At 47.8% G+C, this 18,096-nt stretch overlaps 1 protein-coding gene across 2 annotated transcripts in view; it reads left to right on the top strand.

Annotated features, from left to right (window-relative positions):
* INTS3 (integrator complex subunit 3) overlaps positions 1–18,096 on the top strand; it is a 41,029-nt gene that overhangs the window by 4,055 nt on the left and 18,878 nt on the right. For both annotated transcript variants that reach the window (XM_047784552.1, XM_047784553.1), the window contains exons 2-7: positions 5,761–5,844; positions 7,748–7,831; positions 13,484–13,597; positions 13,791–13,875; positions 15,201–15,267; positions 17,735–17,879. In XM_047784552.1, the coding sequence (XP_047640508.1) occupies positions 5,761–5,844; positions 7,748–7,831; positions 13,484–13,597; positions 13,791–13,875; positions 15,201–15,267; positions 17,735–17,879 (579 nt within the window). The remainder of the gene's footprint in view (positions 1–5,760; positions 5,845–7,747; positions 7,832–13,483; positions 13,598–13,790; positions 13,876–15,200; positions 15,268–17,734; positions 17,880–18,096) is intronic.

Below are 18,096 nucleotides of genomic sequence, written 5' to 3'. Positions count from 1 at the left end.
ATCCGAGCCTCATCTGCGACCTACACCACAGCTCACGGCAATGCCAGGTCGTTAACCCACTGAGCAAGGGCAGGGATCGAACCCGCAACCCCATGGTTCCTAGTTGGATTCGTTAACCAGTGAGCCACGATAGGAACTCCCCGTAACTCTTTACTAATGTGGTCCTTGGGGATTTTGTAGGTCAGATCATACCTTTTCCTGAAGCCATTGGATTTTAGTCCCTTAAAGCCACTGACTTCCCATAAGGGGGCAGTATTTAATATATAGTTTTTATCAAACTGTACCTTCACCTGGAGGAGGGAGGGGAAACTGAGAGGTTAGAGCAATCTTGGGACTTCAGTCTCCAGCTTCACGAACATACCACCTCGACGCCATCCACTGCTGCTGTCATGGAAAGCATGGTCAGATCGTCTTAGTACAAGAAAACTTATTTCAGAAGCTCCTAGAGATGGTCAGTATTTACTCCGCTCTCTGAAATGCAGTCATGGAGGGCTTACTCTGAACAGAGTTATTCTTCTGCCAGCAATTGTTGGCAACTGCATGTGTGATTCCATCTTGACTAAGGGCCTCTGGAGACTGGCGGGGGTGGGGCGGGGAGAGGAGTACTGCTGCTTGATTGTAGGGATCAGGCTTCTTGCAGCCCTCTTTGAGGAGATGTGGTCCTTCAGTCCCTCTGACTAATCGGCTCGCTCATCTCTGGAAAAGTAATGTATGTAGTCGAGGAAAAGCAGCATCTTTTGTACTTCTTTTTCCTTGGAAGGATTGACCCTCACATTTCTTTCCTCGTTGCTCCTTTCCGCGAATCCAAATTCTGGGACTCTCAGTTCCAAGAGGCCACTTTCCTTTCCTGGCTGGGCAGTGACCCATAGAATTGACTCAGGCCTCTGAGTGGAGCTGAGAATATTGCGGAGGGGCCTAGAGAAACCTGGTTCAGCCCAAGGTCTCTGTGTGTTACATCACAGCCAGAAATGAGGCCAGCCCAAGGGGCTGTGTGTCCAGCTTTGCACAAGGATCTTGGGTTCATCTGTCAGGCCTCCTCCCCGTCTCCTGTTCTTTTTCCTTTTCTCTCCTAGAAGGCAAAAGTAGGAGAGGAAGCTTTCCAACCTGGCGAGGGATTTACCCATGTCCTGTAGCAGGAGGGCTCGGTGTTTAGGAATCTTTGAGGACATGCCTTTAGAAGTAGTGGCATGGGGCGTAGGGTGATCTGGTCCTCATGGATTTAGTTGTGTGGTGGCTGATCTTTTTCACAAGTGGAATAGAGTCTGATTCAACTGAGGCCCTAAGCTAGGTGCTCTTACATAGGTTATCTTGTTGAATCCTCAGAGCAACCTTGTGATACAGGCTTGATCTCTCTTTTTCAGATAAGAAAACCAGGTCACTGTAAATAAAGGGATAAGTAAGTTTTAGTAAGTTAAGTAGTGAATTAAATAACTCACCTAAGATTCGCCCAAGGCCAGCAAGTGGAGGAGGGCTCTTTCTATTCTGCGCTTGTGGGTTGGCTCCTCAGTTGACTTCTCTTGCATCTCTGTGGGTTCAGCAGAGATTTCTCCACTCATATCCAGGGTTTTAGAGTGCTGTGCTTTTGTTCCCCGTCTTCCGCCCACCCTGAAACTGCTTGCTAACAGAGGCTAGGTAAGCAGGGCCCTCCAGAGCTCCCAGCAAGAACAGCCTGGATTTAGCCACTGGAGGAACTCATCTTCCAGTCTGATAACTATCTTTTTTTTTTGCCTTTTGTCTTTTTTTGTAGTTGTTGTTGTTGCTATTTCTTGGGCCACTCCCGCGGCATATGGAGGTTCCCAGGCTAGGGGTTGAATCGGAGCTGTAGCCACCGGCCTACGCCAGAGCCATAGCAACGCGGGATCCGAGCCGCGTCTGCAACCTACACCACAGCTCACGGCAACGCCGGATCCTTAACCCACTGAGCAAGGGCAGGGACCGAACCCGCAACCTCATGGTTCCTAGTCGGATTCGTTAACCACTGCGCCACGACGGGAACTCCCATGATAACTATCTTAAGTGGAGAAGGGTAAGATTTAAAAAGAAAAAATACAACCTGACGGAGTTCCCTTTGCGGCTCAGTGGCTCAGATTCTGCGTGGCTGTGGCTGTGGCTATGGCGTAGGCCGGGAGCTACAGCTCCGATTTGACCCCTAGCCTGGGAACCTACATATGCCGCGCGTACGGCCCTCCAAAGAAGACAAAAACACACACACAAAATACGACCTGAGGTTTTTTTCTTCCCATCCGTTATTATGTAGGAGCTGGACCGGGTAATGATGGAGCTCAGGGTTTGTGGGAGAGGTGGGTTGTGAGATTTACAGCTCGGCTTTCATGTGATCTCACAGCTCCTGTTCACAAGTCGCAGGCGCTGTTGATTAAGGCGAAGCACCCTGATCTGACCTAATTTGAGGATAGTCAGCCCTGATGTAGGGAGGTGACACTGTCAACCCTGAGTGGCTTTAGACTTAATTTCAGTTGAGTTTTTTAGGCTGTGGGAGCTCCTTGCCTGACCACTCAGGTCCGCCTCTGCTCTTAGATAGGGACGGATGTAGGCAACCTCAGGTGATGGTCAAAGGAGAAACATGATTGTCTTTTATTCCTTGTCCTCTTTCCTGCTGTCCTCATTTCTCGCTTCTTCACAATGTTGCAGTAGTTTTCAATAAGACGTTTGGTGATGACCTATATATGGGGTTGGGGGGAGTAAATCGCCTGCCTTTGTCCCTGTTTTGCTAGCATCATCCTCACTGGGGATTGGGAGGTGGTTTTCTTAAAACGGTTTTGGGGCTAATCCTCCAGATAAAATTTTAAAAGACTCAGGAAGTAGTTTAGGTGGTGATAGTGGAGAGGCTCCATTGACTTCACATGAGGTGCATTTCGTCACGATTTTCTCAGTGTTTAGTATTTAATGCTTCAAACAGGATCAGTGACTAAGATCTTTTAGAGTGTTGAGCACATGCCGAGTTAGTTCACCTTTGAAATTCAGGTTGGTTCTTGGATGGGCTTTCCTGACCTCTCCTCACCTTTGTTTGACCAGAGAACCTGGAAGGTTTCATTTTGTCCTTTTGTTCTCCATTAGTCCTTTTCTTTCCTACACTCATTTTCTTTTTAAAGTTTGTTTTTTAACTCTTTGGGGGGATATTTCAAACATTAAAAAAGTAGAGAGAATAGTATAATCTCCCTGGAGCCATCACTCTGCTTCAGTATTTTTTAGCAGAAGGCAGTCTTGTTTTCTCTCTCTCGGTCTCCTTTGGATTTTACTGAAGCAAATCCAAGCTGTCATTTCATCTGTAGGTACTTCATATACATGTTGTCTATGAGAGATGGACTTTTTAAAATTTAGCATAGCTCAGTATCATACCAAAAAAATTAACAATAATTCCTTATTGTAATAAAATAGGCAGTGTTCAGATCGGTCATCTCAAATTCTTTTTATAATTGGTTTGTTCAACTCTGTAATCAAACAAGGACCACATATTTGTTGCATTCAGTTGGTATGTCTCTTTAATTTTTAGTAACTGTTTTATTAAATACTTACAAAAGTAAATCATATACCTTTTACTAGATTCACCAATTATTAATATTTGCCACATCTGCTTTTTCATTATTTCTCTATATACTTTTTTTTTTTTTTTTGCCCCACCTGCAGCAAGTGGAAGTTCCCAGGCCAGGGATGAATCCATGCTATAGCAGCAACCTGAGCCATAGCAGTGACAATGCCAGATCCTTAACCCACTGAGCCACCAGGGAACTCCTAACATTATTTTAACATTTTGAGAGTTAAGTTGCAGCCAGAATGCCACTTAAGAGTGAAACACTTCAGTGAGGGAGTTCCCGTCGTGGCGCAGTGGTTAACGAATCCAACTAGGAACCATGAGGTTGCAGGTTCGGTCCCTGCCCTTGCTCAGTGAGTTGACAATCCGGCATTGCCGTGAGCTGTGGTGTAGGTCGCAGATGCGGCTCGGATCCCGCGTTGCTGTGGCTCTGGCGCAGGCCAGTGGCTGCAGCTCCAATTCGACCCCTAGCCTGGGCACCTCCACATGCCGCGGGAGCAGCCCAAAAAATGGCAAAAAGACAATAAATAAATAAATAAATAAATACTTCAGTGAGTATTTCCTAAGAACAAGGATCTCCTGTTACATAATCCCTGTTTTGTTACTTAAATTGGGATATTTAACATCAATAGTTTACTGTTACTTAGAGTACATATTCCTATTTTACCATTTGTCCTAATAATGTCCATTGTAGCAGTCCAGGCTCATCGAATTTAGGTGTACTGTTTTAATTCTCATCTGTGTCCATCACCTTAAATACTTTGACGGGCCAGTTATTTTTTAGAATCTCAATTTGGGTTGTCTGAAATATCTTCATGATTAGGCAGATTATTCCTTTTGAGCAGAAAAACCATGAAGGGGTGTTACAGCTATTTCAGTGAATCATATCAGAGGTGAGTGTGTCAGCTGTCTGTTTTGTTATTTGGGATTGGATCAAACCTGCATTGCTGCAGTGACAATGCTGGATCCTTTTTTTTTGTCTTTTTACAGCACATGGAGGTTTCCAGACAAGGGGTCAAATCAAATCTGTAGCTGCCAGCCTACACTAGAGCCACAGCAACTTGGGATCCAAGCTGTGTCTGTGACCTACACCATAGCTCACGCCAGATCCTTAACTCACTGAGCAGGGCCAGGGATTGAATCCTAGTCCTCATGGATACTACTTGGATTCATTAACCACTGAGACACAATGGGAACTCTGACAATGCCGGATCCTTAACCCGCTGTGCCACAAGGAAACTCTTGTCTCATTATTTGGGCTATTAACTAATTGCTTGGTTAAGATGGTATCCTCCAGGATTTCCTACAGTTATTTTCCTTTTGTGATTAATCGGTATTTTGAACCTATGTAAATATCTTGTAAAAGTTTCACCTTCAGTTTTAGCAGCCATTGATGATATTTGGCTGAATCAGTTATTACTTATCATTCCTTCTTAACTTATTAGTTGGCATCCGGGTAAGGGAGAGCTTCCCCTTCTTTACTAATTATGTATGTATGAATCTTTCTATCAGCATGGACTCGTACTCAATGAGTTATAATCTTAAGCCTCTTTTTTTTCCCCTGGCTGCACCCATGGCATGCAGAAGTTCCTGGGCCAGGGATTGAACTGGAGCCACAGCAGTGGCGCGAGCCACAGCAGTGACAATGCCAAATCCTTAACCACTAGGCCACCAGGGAACTCCCTTAAGCCTCTTTTTTTTTTTTTTTCTTTGTCTTTTTAGGGCTGCACCCGTAACATATGGAGGTTCCCAGGCTAGGGGTCGAATTGGAGCTGTAGCTTCCAGCCTATGCCACAGCAACAGCAACATGGGATCTGAGCCACATCTGCGACCTACACTACAGCTCACAGCAACGCCAGGTCCTTGATCCACTGAGCGAGGCCAGGGATCAACACTGCATCCTCACAGATATTAGTTGGGATCATTAACTGCTGAGCCACGACGGGAACTCCCCTTAAACCTCTTTTAACACATAGGTTCCCCCCCCAACCCTGCTTTTTTCCTTGTAATTTAGAAACCAGGAAGCCTGTCATGGTTTACACATTCTGAATTTTGCTGATTATATCCCTGTGTTAACTTGACTTGTAAACAGGTAGTTTAGTTCTAGAGATGGGATGTGATTTCTCTAAAACTTAAAAAAACTTTTGGGGCTAGAAGTACTGCATAGGTCGTGGTCTGAAGCATCTGAATTTTTTCTCACCCCTTCGCAGAGGTTGGAAAGATGTATGAGCATTGTGACATCGATGACCACTGGGGTCTCAGAGAGAGAGGCCAATGATGCCCTCAATGCCTACGTGAGTATTATACTCTCCCCGTGCCCATTTCTGTTGCCTTTTTTTTTTTTTTTGGTCTTTTTGTCTTTTTAGGGCTGCACCCCTGGCATGTGGAGGTTTCTAGGCTAGGGATCCAATTGGAGCTGTAGCTGCTGGCCTACGCCACAGCCACAGCCATGCCAGATCCAAACCGCATCTTCGAACTACACCACAGCTCATGACAATGCCAGATCCTTAACCCCCTGATCGAGGCCAGGGATCAAACCTGCAACCTCATGGTTCCTAGTCGGATTCATTTTTGCTGTGCCATGACGGGAACTCCCATTTCTGCTTCTTTGAAAGCTCTCAGACATGCTCAGAAAGCTGGCAAGGCTTCAGTGGCTAGGAATTAAGGGATTGAAGTTAATGTCTTGGTTTCCCGAACCAGATTTCCCAACTCCTCTCTTTCTCCATGTGGGAGTCCCATGTCTTGGAGCCTTAGATGACTTTAGCAACTTGAAAAAATAACTCATAGTTCTGTAGTGGCTTTTTTCTCTACAGATCATTCTCACATGTTTGGTCTTTTACATTTCTTAATCTGTGAGGTTGAAAGGATTTAAAATAGTACATGTGAAGGCCAATTTCTGGCACATAGTGAACGTTCAGTAAGTATTTCCTACTTATTATTAATAATTATTAAGACTTCATCTTACAGATATCAAAGGTTCAATGATTTGCCCAAGGTCTTGACTTGGGAGGTGCGTTTGTTACTCTACGAATGACTCTTTGCAGCTCCCTCTCTACTGAAGTCTGTTAAGTTCTGGTAAAGATGTGGAGTAGAATCCCCCCCCCCATTTTATTTTTATTTTTTTGTCTTTCTAGGGCTACACCCATGACATATGGAGGTTCCCAGGCTATGGGTGGAATCGGAGCTTATAGCCGCCAGCCTATGCCACAGCCACAGCCACAGCCACAGCAACGTGGGATCCGAGCCACATCTGCTACCTACACTGCAGCTCACAGCAATGCCAGATCCTTAACCCACTGAGTGAGGCCAGGGATTGAACCTGCGTCCTCATGGATGCTAGTCAGATTCATTAACTGCTGAGCCATGATGGGCATTCCTCCCCCTCACTTTAAACATTCTTTTTATTTTCTGCTTCATCAAGCCTTGGAGTTTGGATCCATCCCTTCCCTCCACCTCTCTCCTAAAACAGATGTCCTGTAATTTTCTCTTTCTTTCTTTCTTTTTCTTTCTTTCTTTCTTTCTTTCTTTCTTTCTTTCTTTCTTTCTTTCTTTCTTTTCTTTCTTTCTTTTCTTTCTTTTCTTTCTTTTCTTTCTTTTCTTTCTTTTCTTTCTTTTCTTTCTTTTCTTTCTTTCTTGCCACCCTGCGGTATATGGCATTCCTGGGCTAGGGATCAGATCCATGCCATAGTTGCAACCTGTGCCATAGCTGTGGCAATGCGGGGTCCTTTAACCCACCCACTCTGCCGGCCTGGGATTGATCCTGTGTCCTGGCACGAGTCGCTGCCGATCTTGTTGTGCCATAGTGGGAACTCTGCCTCATTACTTTTAGGAGAAGAAAGTCATCACATTTAAGAGTTGATTCTTGGGAGTTCCTGTTGTGGCACAGCGGAAAGAAATCCGACTAGGAACCATGAGGTTGTAGGTTTGATCCCTGGCCTCACTCAGTGGGTTAAAGGATACGGCATGTGCTGTATGTCTCAGACTCAGCTCGGATCCCAAGTTGCTGTGGCTCTGGCCAGCAGTTGTAGCTCCAATTGGACCCCTAGCCCGGGAACATGTATATGCTGCGGTTGCGGCCCTAAAAAGCAAAAAAAAAAAAAGAGTTGATTCTTGAGTCCCAAGTTTTCTAGGAGCAACTGTGTTTAAGAGCTTTCCTCCTATAAGTGATAATTAGCTTTTTCTTTCCTCTTATCTCAGGTATGTAAAGGCCCCCCGCAACACGAGGAAATCTGCCTGGGCCTCTTCACCCTTGTGCTTACCGAACCTGCCCAAGCCCAGAAGGTAAGACTTCCTATTCTGGACCTGCATTCCCTTCTCAGCCATGGTCTGGGACTCTGTGGAACTTAGGCTTCAACTGGCACAGTCCCAGACCCTTTGAGCAGAGCTGGGTCATTTTGTTCTCAAAATATAGTTACAGCTCTCTTTTTACTCTCAGTAGTTTGGTCACTCTGACTGAAGTCCTTTCTCTTTCTCTGGATTTTGACGATAAAAGGCAGTTGTGAGAATGAAAACACATTTAAAAAGTTTTAAATTTTAGGTTTATGAGTCAAGGCCAAAAGAATTGGGATTTAATGCAGAGAAGAGCACAACTGTAAGCAAGTTGGTTGAGAGTTCTTATCTAGAAGAGCGTGACCTCTCGTTTGCAGATTCGGTCACTGCAGGTGAACAGAGAGCAGGCTTAACCTTGCAGCAAGTAGGATTTAAATTAGCTTGATGTTAGATGATTGGTGCAGTAGTAATGTAGTGATTAAGAAATCACTGGAGGAGTTCCCGCTGTGGCACAACAGGATTGGTGTTGTGCCTGCAGTGCCAGGATGCAGGTTTGATCCCTGGCCCAGTCCAGTGGCTTAAGGATCCAGTGTTGCTTCAGCTGCAGTATAGGTCTCAACTGAGGCTCAGATCTGATCCCTGGCCCAGGAACTGCATATGCCACCAGGTGGCCAAAAAGCCGAAGAAAGAAAACAAAACAAAACAAAAGAACAAAAACAAAACAAAAAGGAAGTCACTGGAGTACACTGGCGTCAGACTTCCTGAGGAATACTCTATGAAAACTAGTCTGGGATTCTGCACAAACATAAGCGTCTCCCTCATGTAGTGGAGGCCTGCCTTCCTTGAGGTGAGGGACTGAGCAGGATGATCTCTTTGGATTCCGTTCTTTCTGTGATAAAGTAGCAAAATTCTGTCTTTTGCCTCTCCAGATTTCCACTTTCTGTATCCTTTGAGTCTTGATGGTTTTGAAGCCTATGTCTGGTACCTGGCAATAATGGCAATAACAGAGAAGAGCTTGGAACGGGGGAAGTCACTGTTCTCCTTGCCCCTTCCTTGAGCAGAGGGAGTGTGCAAGGAGACAGACATGCTCTGTGCCCAGCATGGTGTTAGGCTCTATCCAGACACATCTCATTTCATCCTCTCAAAAAGCCATGTGATATTTCCGGCTTTATTCCCTTCCCCCAAACCACTCCCAGCTTACCTGAAGATACCTGGAGATCAGAGACATTGTCATTTATTTGTTCAGGAACCAAGGGCAAATCATTCCCAGGGACAAGAATAGGGTGTCCGTGACCCTCTGGCCTAGCTGCCTGAGGTAACCTCAGAAGGAGGATTTCTGGGCATGGCAACCTGATGTGTTTGTACTCCTCTGATGCCAATTAGAGTAGGGTCTGGGGTGAGGTTGGGGGTAGGGAAGCAGGTATTCACAAGTCCTTGGTTTCCCAGGCCATTTCTGGGCTGGGACCTTGTTGGGTTAATTGGGCATTTCATTTTCATACTGAGATTATCATCAAGAGTCTTGAAGACAAATGAATGTCCCAGTTTAGTGTTGTTAAACGTTATGTGATCCAGTCCATCCTCTGTTTTTTATTTATTTTGTTTTATTTTTGGGATCTGTTTAAGGCCACGCCCACTGCATATGGAGGTTCCCAGGCTAGGGGTTGAGTTGGAGCTGTAGCCGCTGGCCTACACCACAGCCACAGCCACAGCCACACCAGATCTGAGCCCCACCCACAGCTGACACCCAATGCTGACCTACACCCACAGCTCATGGCAATGCTGGATCCTTAACCCACTGAGCAAGGCCAGGGATCGAACCTGTGTCCTCATGGATACGAGTCAGGTTTGCTTCCACTGAGCCACAAAGGGAACTCCTTCCATCCCCTGTTTTAAAGAAAGTGTTGGCAGAGATGAGGGTGGAGAGTTTGGGGTTAAGGTTTAATTTTCTCTTGTATGGGTCTTTATAAATACAATTTAATCTCATTTAGGCATCTCAGTGCAAATTCATCTTGCCTGCTGGTTTCATTTGTGTTTTTGGTGGGATCCGAAGCAGCTAGGGTGATCAGTAAACCTCAGTCAAGGGAGCAGGGCGCCTGTGGCATTTCTAGCTCTTTGCTTGGCCCGATGGTGAGAAGCCACTGGGCTGTGCATTACACGTGCCTATAATGTCATGAATTTGCCCATCCAGACATGACAAGGGACTAGTAGCACACCTTGTCTTTCTGCTCTATAACAACCCCATGAGTGTGGCCCAGGCCCTCGCTTGGGTCTCATAGTTGGTTGACAGCGGCCCCAGGACTAGGTTCACATGCTAAAGGTTTCCAAGTACATCTCCTACCTGGGAGCCTCCTGGGCTGACAGGCCCCCGGGTCAGACCTCTTAGGACAAAGGAGGTGGAGACGGGAATTAGGAGGATACAGTTTTTAAGCGAGCGAGGAACTATAAGACAGTGACTCATTCAGAGATCTTGAGCCAGGTCACTGTGTGGGCAAGAACTTGTGACCTCTCCGTGCTTTGATCCTTCTCCCTAAAAGGATGATTATCTTAGGAAATACTTGTCGTCCTGCAGAAGTTTGAGGTGGGAGTGCCTGATGAGGACTGACCCTAATGCATTGTTTTAGGCTTCAAATAAGGGTAGTGTTTTCTAAGGGTTTATTTGGAGTTAATTCTAATTCTATCTAATGCATTGTTTTAGGCTTAAAATAAGGGTAGTGTTTTCTAAGGGTTTATTTGGAGTTAATTCTATCTCTGGAACCGAAACCTCAGGGTGAAATTGGAGATTCAGTTGTTCCTACATCTGCACAGGCGAAGAGGTGGGAGTAGAAACTGAGCCTTGAACACATTAGCAGCCTGCTCTGGGAAGGTGTGAGCTTAGGAGCCTCTGTCCGAGCCAGTGGGCAGAGAGTCAGGGCCAGGTATCCGGGACCTCTTAATAGGTGAAGCTAACAAGAGAACTCGGTGAAGGAAGGCATGGTCGGAGGGTAGCTCAGCTGGGAGAGTGGAGACTGGCGGGAAGCCCAGTCAGGTATTGGTGGAGACTGGAATATGCATTCTGTTCCAGTTCTACCTTCTTAACTTGCATCTGCCCGCTTGGCAGCTCTTGTGTTTATATTCTTTGAGTTGATTTCCTATTTGATGCCTGAACTGAATCACTGGACGCAGACCTGACCAGGGGACTGCAGTGTGGTGGGAAGCCAGGGTGAAGGCCTTGGCTTCTGTGCAGGCTCTAATAGGCTACGGTTGATACAGGTAATGGCAAAGGATTTAACATCGATGCCAAAGGGTCCCTCTTCGCCAAAGGGTCCCTCTTCACCAAAGGGTCAAGCCCAGGCGCTGGCAATTCTAGGTCTAGGGACGTCTCTCAGCTGTCAGCTCCAGAAGGCCAGTTGGGAGCTAGGAGGCCCTCGGCTGGAGTATCACTACTCCCAGCCCAGGACAGATGTGCTGCCTCAGCATTATCCTGTCACCTTTCCTTTCCTTTGAGACCCTCTGTTTCCACCTGAGGTTTTCCCCATCTATTTAATTTTCCAAGCTAGTCAGCAAACTGGCACAGAGGTTGGAGAGACAACTGGCAACATCAGGAATATGATCCTCCTGGTACCCTGCTGCCATGTGTTACCAGCAGCTGTAGTTGCTAAGATCCCCGATGGAGCATGGAATTAGGCAGACAGAACCTGCTTTCCTCGTCTGACCCTGCGTCTCCTCAGGGGCTGTCCTCCTTCCCTGTCCTGGGTCTCTTCTGCATTTCTGGGATTTCTTCTTTCATTTGAACAGACAGGGCTCCTCTCTCATTAGTAGTGTCTCTGTCTTTGGCTTGACATAGCTTTTCCTTCTGCCTCTGCGTCCCTCATCCTCTGCCCATCCTATGACTCACTCCTCTGGGGGAGGCTCCAGGGCTGAACCACAGCATTTACTGACCAGCACGTTGGCAGTAGTTCACTGGGTTCTCTTATCTCTTTCTTGTTCCCTTGCTTGCACTTTTGACCCCGCCCCCAGCCCTCCCCCCAGATGGAGTCAGAGGAAAATCAAATTCTTTGGGTATGAAAAGTGTGTGGCACATGGGAGGATCTCTGTAAGTGCAGGTATTTTCATCAGATTGATTGTTTTGACTTCGGGACAATAGAGGAAGTGCACGTAGCAATAGCCAGTCTCTTAGGGGTCCCTCGTCATACCAAGGCCAGGGGGCAGTTGAGCTTGAGGAGTACCCTTTTGAACGCTGAGGCTGAATGAGTTTAGAAAGATAGCCGTCTCAAAGGCACTGTAAACTCTCACCTCCATCAACAGCAGCCTCTTCTCCTTTGAGTTATTTCTAACGGTGATATAGGGGTGGTTCAGAGTTGGGCTGCCTGGCCTTGCATCTTCCTCTCCTCTCTTATGCGACCTGAGGCAAGTTACTTTCCCCTCTCTGTGTCTGTCTCCTCCTCTGTAAAAATAGAGACGATAATAAAGGGTAGTGATTTCAAAGAGGGGTTTGTGATTCACAGGTAGTGTCTCTATAAAGTAAAGTTCGTGTGTGTTACCTTCCTGTGATTGCTGGCATTGTTGATGATGTCCTGGCTACTGGCCTTCTGAGGTTGTAGGATGTTGCCTCTCTAAATTTTACCCTTTGTGAGTGGGGTGATCTGGGAGTTTGGGGTTAGTAGATGCAAACTATAACATGTACTGTGGATAGACTGTGAAGTCCTATTGCATGGCATAGGGAGCTATAGCCAGTCTCTTGGGGTAGACCATGATGGAAAAATAATATAAAAAAAGAAAAAAATATATATATATAGTTATTGCTGAGAATCTGGCAGCAGAAATTGGCACAACACTGTAAATCCATTATACTTCAATAAATAAACACATAAATTTTACCCTTCGTGCTGAGACCGTGACAGCATGGAATGGAGCAGACCAGGGAGGTTGCTAATGAGGTCTTCTAAGGAAGTCCTCTAGGAGTCCGGTCTCTTTGGAGAGACAGGTTGAGAAAAGCTCTAGGGGGAGAGAAATAAAAGCCTGCAGAGGAAACTGGCCTGCCCACCATCACCTCCCCGAGAGTTAGGTATGCCTAAGGACCCCTCCTTTTTTAACACCTGACAGAAGCAAAGCGCAGCCCAGAGAAAGGAAGAAAGCTGTTTAGTTAAGGATGTTCCATTTGATTCTGCCCTTTTGGAGGCCGTGGTCCCTGGATCTTCCTTCCTTAATACTCCTAGCCCTTTGCTTCAGCTGGCTGTGTCAATATAGGTCTAAAATCTCTTTGAGAGCCTTTCCAGCCTGTTCAGTCAAACCTATTCTGCAGTGACCTTTCCCTGGCAGATGAAAAGCAGATGGCCTCCACCTGGTTTTGCTCAGCTGGTGGCATCAAACAGTGTGACGCTTCTTAGAAGGGAGGTAGGGGGACAGGGAGCCTTTCTTAGCAGACTTTTCAGCCTTATTAAAGAGTAGCTCAGTCCCCTTCCCCCCCCCCCCCCCGCCCCGTGTGACAGAGCACGGGGTAGGCTTGGGATGGAGGGGCCCTCTGGAAGGGGGGCATGCAGAGTGGAAAGTCTTTCGCTGCCACTCATATCCCATTGGTGGTGTTTTAGCTGGAGAGGCTGGGGCTGGGGAGCAGGGGGCCCACCATGAGGGGGTCAGGAGCGTATCCTCAGTTTGCTGGCTGCTCACAAACTTCACTTCTCACAGTGTTACCGGGACTTGGCTCTGGTGAGTCGTGACGGCATGAATATTGTCCTGAATAAAATCAACCAGATACTTATGGAGAAGTACTTGAAGTTGCAGGATACCTGCCGTACTCAGGTAAGGCCAGGAAGAGAAGAGAGATCCAGCTGAGAGGTAACAGAGGGCGGATCCTCTCCCAAGGGGAAGGGAAGGAGGAACTGGGGGTGACATGCCCCTACCTTTGTATGCCCAGATTACAGTGTGGTTGGATTAGCCCCTTTCTCAAATTCACAGGCCCTCCTCTTCATCTGCCTTTTCCTCTCTCCTTCAGTTGGTGTGGTTGGTCCGGGAACTGGTGAAGAGTGGGGTTCTGGGAGCCGATGGTGTTTGCATGACGTTCATGAAGCAGATTGCTGGTAAGTTGGATGGCAAGAGCATAACAAAGGAGAGGAGCCTGGGGCCTAAATCCAGCGATGGAGAAGGATTAAGTACCTGAGGGCATCCATTCCTGGATTGCTCTTTCCGTCTGACCCAGGCATCCTCTGGACATACATGTTGCAGAAAAAAAAAAAAAAAATGAAAAATCGCAGGGGGCCTTTTGAAGCACTAAATCCTGTCTCATTTTCCATCCTGTCAAACTTGAGGCCTGATACAGAACAGTTGGCCTGTTGTAGCCAGTCCTCACTCTGGGGTTTCATGGCATACTGGATCAGGAAGAATCTGGAAGGAGTGGAGAGAGAAGTGAGGACAAAATAATTGGCTCTCATGCCACTGTGCTTTCAGAAACCCAGACATTTCTGGCTCCACCCCAGTATTCTGAACACTTGGGGCCAGTTTGAGGGACAAACTATATCACAGAACAGACCCTGACATTTAGGTTTTGTTATCTTCTTGGCATCAGTAACATCTCTCTGAGCCACTGAATATCCAAGAGGCCTGCCCCTCTACTTTTGATTCCCAAGATTACATGTGTTTGCTTAGAAATGACCCTACCTCTCTGCCTCAGCATTTCCCATCTGCTCTTTGCTTCCTCTTCGAGATTTTGTATAACACCGAGGCTCCTTTTGTGATGTTATAAACCTTAATGTGTGCGATGTGTGACTCTGCGAACATTGAGTTTTTAAATTAGGACCTGGGGCAAGGCATAGCGTTGTGCTGGCTATTTTTATCCACTCTCCTGGCACTTTCTTCCCTGTTTGGCACTCCTCGTCCTCACTTCTCATCCCGAGACTTTGGCCTGGCATCACTGCCTGTTTAATTCTGCCCCAGGAAGTTTCATGGCAAGCACCCAAGACTGTGATACCTGGAAACAAGAAACCCTTGGCCTGTCCTGACCCAGACACAGGATTTGGGACATCCCATGGCTGGACTGCAGCTGTTACTAGCCACCCGCCCGCCCATCTCAGGCCCTACCTGAAATATCATCCTTTCTTTCCAACTGTGGTCTTTTCATATCTCCTTCCCAGACGTTCCCTCTCATGGGTCAGTATATTCCCACTCCAACCCTCTGTCTATGGAAGAGTAGCAGCTCTGGTTTCTGGAAAAATCCCAAACCTTCCCTTCCCTTCTCCCTGGAGGCAAAGAGGGAAACTTTAAAGCCTGACAGAACAGAAGACAGTTTTTCCAGCCCTCAGAACATCGGTGCTGAGATAATAGTTAGGGATGGACCAGTAGGAAAGTGTTGAAGCGGAGATGCTAATCAGAGCCATTCTGATTCTCTGTTTTCTCCCCCTTTGATCAGGTGGGGATGTAACAGCAAAAAACATCTGGTTGGCAGAGAGCGTTCTGGATATCCTGACGGAGCAGAGGTAGAGTCTACCACAAAGGGCGGGGCATGAGCTCGATATGGCCACAGGGGTGTGAGTGAGGGCAGTGGGTTTGCAAGGGCTGTGGGAAGCCTGTCAGGGCCCAGGAACACCTTGAGTCAGAGGTGGTGAGGCGGAGGACGGAAGGGCTGATGAAGGGATTAATGCCCTGGTCTGGCCCCCGGGATGAAGGAGTGGGAAAGAAGGTCCTTGCTGACATATCTCAAGAGCCCAGGAAAAACGAGTTTCATCTGATAAGGGTTTATTTTTGATCCAGACCTCCTTGGAATGTTTATCTTTAGGGGGTGGTGGGGGAGAATGAGCTCAGCAGCATGGGGCCAGCCAATCACCAGGCCTGGCAGGTACCCCTTTTCTCCCTTCCAAGACTGTCCATCCACTCCATGCCCGCCTCTTGTTGAAGTGGCCCAGGGAGTGGTGGGAGTGAGGAGTCACGGTGACGCCTCAGTGGTAGGGGGGGCCTGACGGGGCGCACGTCGGGCTTTCCGGCTGATTCTGTCCCTTCCCCATCCGAGTCAAGGACCAGAATTTTTTTTTTTTTTGCCTTTTGTCTTATTAGGGCCGCACCCACGGCATATGGAGGTTCCCAGGCTAGGGGTCCAATTGGAGCTACAGCTGCCCGCCTATGCCAGAGCCACAGCAATGTGGGATCCAAGCCGCGTCTGCGACCTCCACCACAGCTCACAGCAACGCCGGATCCTTAACCCACTGAGCAAGGCCAGGGATCGAACCTGCATCCTTGTGGATACTACCTGAGTTCGTTAACCACTGAGCTATGATGGGAACTCCAGAAATTTTGAGGGCTGAATTGGGGTGAGGTCTTCCTCTTGGTCCTGTGGCCTCAGTCTTCCTGTGGCATGATTTCAGAATCTCTTTCTGGGTGAGAACACCAAAGTAGTCACATGACTGAGAGGGCTGAGCGTCTCCATGTTTCCTCCTCCCTTATTCACACTTGTGAAAGAGATGCCTGTGTTCTGCCCTGGAGCCTGAGAGCGATGCCAGCTCTGCCATGCAGTGCCCCCTAGTGCTCTGAGCCTGGCCGTGCAGGTGCAGCTGGCAGCACTGCTTCCATCGTTGGTGCCATCATGCAGCACAGGAGAGCCCAGCAGTCTCTTACCAGGTCTCTGCGCCTTCGCCTTCCTAGCATCCTGGGTCAGAGGGTTTCACTTTTATCTGTCTCTTCAGGACCCCATCCCAGGGTTCAGATACGCTGATCACTGATCTCTGCTAGCCGTCTTCCTGACGGTGATTTTTTTTCTTATTTTGTCCCCTTGTGCCAGTGCCTCCCATTCCCATACCTGAAAACAGAATTTTACTCATTTGGGCATTTAGCACGCAGTCTCTGTCCTGGTGTCAGATAACTTGCCCTACCTTTTCTCCTGCCTTCCCCCAAATTCACATCCTTTGATGCCCGTGAGTCCCTGGAAGTTTAAAACTGTCCTCTTCTGCACTCTCCCTCTCACTCCTTCTCAAGTGTTTCTAGGGCTGTGGAACTAAAACGTAGCAGGTGGGGGAAGCCGCCTCCCCCCGCCAGTGTCCTTGGCTGCTGCTCTCATTCTGTGAAGGGAAAAGGCCAGAGCCTCCTAATTAGGTGGCTTGAGCCCTTTTCCGGAACCAGGATGTTGCCTGGTTGGATTAATTAAACTCCCTGTCTTCTTCCTCTGGTTCCCTGCCTTCCAGCAGGGGTGCCAAAGCCCTTACAAACCACCCGCTTGAAGGAGGCAGCTCCCTGGTTTTGGCGCCTTGAGCCAGCACTGGAGTTTTTGGAATCCCCCTACGGTGTCTCAATACCCCATTTCAAGCAGCAGGGAATGTGCAATTTTTTCATTACCCCCTTTTCCCCAGGGAACTTCTAAACCTCCTGGGAAAATAGGCTTTGCCCACCAGAATCATGTTCTTTTCAGATTGTGACTTAAGGCAGGTGACTCACTGTGTGGGAGTGGAATCAGTGGCCAGAGAGCCGGCCAGGGGAAGGTTTGTGTCTTGGTGGGCTGCTAAGGACAAGCTGACAAAGTGTGCCCTGAAACCTCCAGGCTCCGGAAAGGGTCTTGGTCATCCCCCAGAGACCCTCAGGCCATACTTTACAGTCCAAGCCAGGTAGAAGCTATGGCTTATCTCTATCCCTCGTACCTCGCACCATGCTTGGCACTTGAATGGGTGAGTCAACAAACAAAATTATTTTATTGGAAGCTTTACTTCCGTGGTAAGGAGAGATTGCTTTCATTTAGCGCTTATCTTTATTGGGCACCTGATAGAGCGGGAGGAAATTGTCCCCACGTTAGCCAGTTGGTAGTCCAAGAGGGATTCATGACAGCATGAACGAGCAATTAAGGAACCAAAAACCTACTCCCAGAGCTAATCACCAGACATTTCCGGGGCACTGGAGCCAAGTGTGGGAGTGAATTGCGAGGGTCTAACCGAGTACAGGCGCCAGTGTCTTCCCTCCCTGCAGGGAGTGGGTATTGAAGAGCAGCATCCTCATTGCCATGGCCGTTTACACGTACCTCCGCCTCATCGTCGACCACCACGGGACCACCCCGCTCCTGGCCCTGCGGCAGAAGGAGGTGGACTTCTGCATCTCACTGCTCCGGGAACGGGTGAGGACAGAGACAGTGTGGAGAAGTGAAACCCAGGACGGGACCCCTCTGTCGCTCCTGTGTGGTTACCTGGGGCCAGAGATGTTGTGTTGGAGAGATGGAGGTGGTTCAAGGCCTCCAGGACAGATGAGGGTAGGAGGGTGGAGACATCAGTGTGGAATAACCCTAGTTCCTGGAAACGCTGCCTGTTATGCTGGCATCCTAGGGAGTTCCCTGG

This window comes from Phacochoerus africanus, chromosome 6 (genome assembly GCF_016906955.1).
Source record: "Phacochoerus africanus isolate WHEZ1 chromosome 6, ROS_Pafr_v1, whole genome shotgun sequence".
Classification (NCBI taxonomy): domain Eukaryota; kingdom Metazoa; phylum Chordata; class Mammalia; order Artiodactyla; family Suidae; genus Phacochoerus; species Phacochoerus africanus.
Note: the sequence above shows the minus strand (reverse complement) of the source record. Positions and strands in the feature narration are given on the sequence as shown.